General features: G+C 41.5%; 1 protein-coding gene across 1 annotated transcript; it reads right to left on the bottom strand.

The window, feature by feature from the left end:
• Positions 1 to 3,453: 3,453 nt before the first annotated feature.
• On the bottom strand, positions 3,454 to 5,999 carry cart4 (cocaine- and amphetamine-regulated transcript 4). Its single transcript, XM_053334749.1, has 3 exons — positions 5,859 to 5,999; positions 4,801 to 4,884; positions 3,454 to 3,561 (listed from the first exon to the last, which is right to left on the bottom strand). The coding sequence occupies exons 1-3, from the start codon at positions 5,997 to 5,999 to the stop codon at positions 3,454 to 3,456; spliced, it is 333 nt and encodes a 110-aa protein (XP_053190724.1).
• Between the last annotated feature and the right edge of the window lie 242 nt (positions 6,000 to 6,241).

Here is a 6,241-nt window from a genome sequence, read left to right as displayed (position 1 = left end):
CGGGGCCAGTGCCTCTGGATTGGCAGACTGGGGTGGTGGTCCCTCTTTTTAAGAAGGGGGACCGGAGGGTGTGTTCCAACTATAGGGGGATCACACTCCTCAGCCTCCCTGGTAAGGTCTATTCGGGGGTGCTGGAGAGGAGGGTCCGTCGGATAGTCGAACCTCGGATTCAGGAGGAGCAGTGTGGTTTTCGTCCAGGTCGTGGAACTGTGGACCAGCTCTACACCCTCTGCAGGATCCTTGAGGGTGCATGGGGCCCAACCAGTCCACATGTGTTTTGTGGACTTGGAGAAGGCATTCGACCGTGTCCCTCGGGGAGTCCTGTGGGGGGTTCTCCAGGAGTACGGGGTATCGGACCCCCTGATACGGGCCGTCCGTTCCCTGTATGACCGGTGTCAGAGCTTGGTCCACATTGCCGGTAATAAGTGGGACTTGTTTCCAGTGAGAGTTGGACTCCGCCAGGGCTGCCCTTTGTCACCGATCCTGTTCATAATCTTCATGATGATAATAATATGATCATTATAGCATTAATAATTAGTGTGAAGTACAGAGTTCCTGTTTTCTGTTCATACATACAAAGACATGACAAACTCTATATTACATAATAATTTGTCCCCTAATTAAAACTTAAACTTACTGCAGAGACTTTAATGTGAGTTCAGAGGAGTGACGGCTTCATGTTGTTTCTCTGGTGAGGTTTAAATATAGATGACAGGAAGCTGCAGCGCGTCAAACAGGTGTTTCTGGACTTTAATTGGTTTTCTGAGCAGCTGTGATTGACGTGTGACTGACGCTGAGCTGACGGAGGATCAGCTGTGATGATGGATGAGACAGGAAGTCAAACCAGCTGCAGGCTGAAGATTCAACGCTAACAGGAAGAATCCAGTTAGCTTCATGTTTTAAACCATTAACACGTTGAAGCTGTGAAACACTTTATACATCCAATAAATCATTAATGAGCAAGAAAGTACTGCAGTATTATGAGTGATGTAGTATGCAGTATTACAGTAAAAGTACTGCAGTATTATAGTGATGTAGTATGCAGTATTATGAGTGATGTAGTATGCAGTATTACAGTAAAAGTACTACAGTATTATAGTGATGTAGTATGCAGTATTACAGTAAAAGTACTGCAGTATTATAGTGATGTAGTATGCAGTATTACAGTAAAAGTACTGCAGTATTATAGTGATGTAGTATGCAGTATTACAGTAAAAGTACTGCAGTATTATAGTGATGTAGTATGCAGTATTACAGTAAAAGTACTGCAGTATTATAGTGATGTAGTATGCAGTATTACAGTAAAAGTACTGCAGTATTATAGTGATGTAGTATGCAGTATTACAGTAAAAGTACTGCAGTATTATAGTGATGTAGTATGCAGTATTACAGTAAAAGTACTGCAGTATTATAGTGATGTAGTATGTAGTATTACAGTAAAAGTACTGCAGTATTATAGTGATGTAGTATGCAGTATTACAGTAAAAGTACTGCAGTATTATAGTGATGTAGTATGCAGTATTACAGTAAAAGTACTGCAGTATTATGAGTGATGTAGTATGCAGTATTACAGTAAAAGTACTGCAGTATTATAGTGATGTAGTATGTAGTATTACAGTAAAAGTACTGCAGTATTATAGTGATGTAGTATGCAGTATTACAGTAAAAGTACTGCAGTATTATAGTGATGTAGTATGCAGTGTTACAGTAAAAGTACTGCAGTATTATAGTGATGTAGTATGCAGTATTACAGTAAAAGTACTGCAGTATTATGAGTGATGTAGTATGCAGTATTACAGTAAAAGTACTGCAGTATTATAGTGATGTAGTATGCAGTATTACAGTAAAAGTACTGCAGTATTATGAGTGATGTAGTATGCAGTATTACAGTAAAAGTACTGCAGTATTATAGTGATGTAGTATGCAGTATTACAGTAAAAGTACTGCAGTATTATAGTGATGTAGTATGTAGTATTACAGTAAAAGTACTGCAGTATTATAGTGATGTAGTATGCAGTATTACCTGTCAATCTCAGGCTCCATCTGACCCTCACTGTGAAGAAGACCCCCAGATACTTAAACTCCTCCGCTTGGGGCAGCAATCCCCCTTTTCCAGCAGAGCACCATGGCCTCAGATTTGGAGGTGTTGACTCTCATCCCAACCAAGAGCTGTTATCACATCCTCTGCAGTAAGTCAGACCTGGTCCCAGTGGGTGATGGGCTCCATCAGGGCTGTCCCTGGTCTCTGATCCTGTTCGTGATTCGTGTTCATCCAGTTTGGGGACCTCAGAATCACCTCTCTGCTTTTTGTGGTTGATGTTGTTCTGTTGGACTCTACAGGTGAAGCGGTCAGGATGAGAGTCAGCACCTCCAAATCTGAGGCCATGGTGCTCTGCTGGAAAACCGCCTAACCCTAACCTCCCTACAAAATCCTTCAACCGTAACTAGTTATTGATGTGATCATTTGGTTATAGTTATTAAGTTAATTATTAACCTGAGCGCCAAATTAATAGCTCAGTATATTTAACAAGACTGAAATAATTGGCTATCTTTTCCATGGTGGCCTGCTATCGTTAATTGTTATTAATAATAATAATAATAGCCAAACCTATAACCAAAGCCTAACAGATTAATAATAAGCTAGTTTACACTACTTTATATACAGTTAGCTAGTTTATACTACTTTATATACGGTTAGCTAGTTTACACTACTTTGGTATTTATTTTTAATTTCTAAGTAACCATGGTGACACATTTTGTTTACGTTCTCCCAGAGGGGAAGAAAGTGAGTTTATTGTGAAACAGGAAGTCATTGGAGCCGAGCAGCTTTATGAAGAATCTTTATTTAACAAAAATAAATGAATCTGAGGAATCGACACCAGAACTTTAAAACAAAGACAGAAACATGCAGAGAAGAAGGGGGGGGGGGGGGGGCAGAGACATCCAGGTGTGACAGGTGTGTGTGTGTGTGTGTACTTCTATATTTATGAGGACCGGTTTAACCTTTACATTCCTCACTGTAATAACGTATTAACTTTATAATTAGCAGCTTTTTAAAAAATATCTTATCAGTCGTTCATTTATAGAAAAAAATTAATTTATTTAAGTTAACGATGCAACAAAACGTTGAATGGCAGGTTTCATTATAATGATAAAACCATTAAAACATGAATTAAAACATGAATTACAACCCAGCTGCACAAAAAAAAACCCAGAATAATGCGTTTTCACTGCTTCTAAATGTTCATTGCTTCCAAACCGTTAACTTTTTATTGAAATAAACAAAAGAAAGAAAATAGAAACAACCTGTGACTCACAAAGCTCCCAAAAAAACAGCTGTTTGCAGCCGTGTGAGGGGTCAGATGTGGTTAGAGGTTTAGGTTAGAGAATAATGTCCTCACAAGTACAGAAGTACAAACGTGTGTGTGTGTGTGTGTGCGTGTGTGTGTGTGTTCAGTAGCAGCGCAGGAAGAAAGTGTTGCAGGCCGTTCCTCTCAGACAGTCACACAGTCGGCCGATACGAGGTCCATGTTTCATCGCACATCGCTCGCCCACGTCACACTGAGAGAGAGAGAGAGAGAGAGAGACAGAGAGAGAGAGAGACAGAGAGAGAGAGACGAACTTCCGTCAGACCAAAAATATTCTCAAAACGAGTATTTTAAAAAGTCATCAGCTGTAATCAGTTCTCAGGTTCCTCTCCTGTGGAACCAGCAGAACCCTCTCTACGTTTAAGAGTAGGCTTCAAACGTTCCTTTGTGATAAAGCTTCTAGTTGGGGTTCCAGCTCCTAGTTTATGCTGCTATAGGCTTAGACTGCCGGGGGACTCCCATGATGCACTGGGCTGCTCTCTCCTCCTCCCTCTCTCTCTCTCTCTCTATCCATCCATCTATCCTCTCTCCTCCTCCCTCTCTCTCTCTATCCATCCATCTATCCTCTCTCCTCCTCCCTCTCTCTCTCTATCCATCCATCTATCCTCTCTCCTCCTCCCTCTCTCTCTCTCTATCCATCCATCTATCCTCTCTCCTCCTCCCTCTCTCTCTCTATCCATCCATCTATCCTCTCTCCTCCTCTCTCTCTCTCTCTATCCATCCATCTATCCTCTCTCCTCCTCCCTCTCTCTCTCTATCCATCCATCTATCCTCTCTCCTCCTCCCTCTCTCTCTCTATCCATCCATCTATCCTCTCTCCTCCTCCCTCTCTCTCTCTATCCATCCATCTATCCTCTCTCCTCCTCCCTCTCTCTCTCTATCCATCCATCTATATCCATTAACATTCATGTTCTATTAATGCTTCAATAAGCTAAACTTCTTCCCCGGAGTTGTCTGTGCTTTCTGGTCTCACAGGTAATCTGGGCCTGGAGACGTCCGGATGACAGATTCCAGTCCTGGACCTTCATGACTTAGTTGTGATTTGGCGCTTTATAAATAAAGATTGACTGACTTTGGGACTAGTTAGCAGTCAGCTCAGAGTCAATCCTCAGTCATGAAGTCGTGAAGACGTGAAGTCGTGAAGTCGTGAAGACGTGAAGACGTGAAGTCGTGAAGTTGTGAAGTCGTGAAGACGTGAAGACGTGAAGTCGTGAAGACGTGAAGTCGTGAAGTCGTGAAGACGTGAAGTCGTGAAGTCGTGAAGACATGACGCACTTAAAACTGCTAAAAAGCTGCAAGTAGCGATGAACGAGCCCCCGCCCCCCCGTGCATGTCGGTTTACAGATACAACAGGGCTTATTAATAATGAAGATAATGCAGCTTTGTGAAAGATCAGTCTTGATTAGTTTGAGTGACAGCTGTCAGTTCTCACCCGAGGAATCACGCTGGCTTTCTTCTCCACAGAGAGACCCACTCTGTTATCAGCTTCATCCAGAAACCCCTGCAGAGCTTCAGCCTGGACACACACACACACACACACACACACACACACACACACACACACACACACACATTAACACACACACACACACACACACACACACACACACACACAAACACACACACACACACACACATTAACACACACACACACACACACACACACACACACACACAAACACACACACACACACACACACACACACACACACAGTAACACACACACACACACACACACACACACACACACACACACACACACACACACATTAACACACACACACACACACACATTAACACACACACACACACACACATTAACACACACAGCAGCATTTCTCACAGTTTGACTTGCTCCGTCTTATTTTGCTGTTTTAGATTAAATATTATAAATCTGACTGTTTAGACGCAGAGGTGTCAAACATGCGGCACATGGACCAGAACCGGCCGTCAGTGAGTCCAGCCGGTCCGCTGCTTAAAAACAGTAATTCTAATGTGTCTTCTATAAAAACATCAATGACACATATCGATCAGATTTAAACCTTAATGATTATTAAACATCAAGAAGAAGCTAAAACACTGAAACACCACGATGAAACTGATCTTTGTTCTTTAGATAGTTTATTACAGTAAAGTTATATATATATATATATAATATTTACTGTTTTACTGGTCCGACCCATTTGAGTTTGACCTGATTTAGACAATCATACAGTATAAAGGTAATAAATAAAGTTATTATTATTAAGGTATTACTGTTTAATCATCTTTATTAATAATTATTTTATTTTCAGTCAATTAAAGATCAAACAGATATTTATAATTAACTGTTTCCTGCTTTAAAACCTCATCATTTAAAACATTTAATCTTTTATCATAACTAAACTAAACTTCCTGAAACTAAATATAAATAAATAAATAAAAAAAAAATAAAGATCTTTGTGTCTCTGACGGAGAATCAAAGATCCTGTACGATGACAGATGACTCACCAGCTCTCTGGTTGTGAATCCAAAGTTGGGCTGGTCGGGTTCAGACGGCAGCTGGCTGTCGGCTGACCTTTGACCCTGACAGAGTGATGTCATCACGGACAGACAGACGGACAGGAAGACGACGGCGCGAACGCTCTCCATCACACACCTTCAAAATAAAACAACGTTCAGCGTCACAATAAAACGTTTAAGTGACGAGCGAAGTTCAGCCGGACGGATTTTAACCCTCCTGTTGTCCTCGGGTCAAGGAAAGGAGGAAGGAAAGAGGAAAAAAGGAAGGAGAGAAGGAAGGAAGGAAGGAAGGAAGGACGGACACATAGAAGGAAGGAAATGAGGAAGGAGGAAAAGAGGAAGGAGAGAAAGAAGGAAGGAAGGAAGGACAC

The sequence above is a fragment of the Scomber japonicus genome, chromosome 15, assembly GCF_027409825.1.
Source record: "Scomber japonicus isolate fScoJap1 chromosome 15, fScoJap1.pri, whole genome shotgun sequence".
In the NCBI taxonomy this organism is placed as follows: domain Eukaryota; kingdom Metazoa; phylum Chordata; class Actinopteri; order Scombriformes; family Scombridae; genus Scomber; species Scomber japonicus.
Note: the sequence above shows the minus strand (reverse complement) of the source record. Positions and strands in the feature narration are given on the sequence as shown.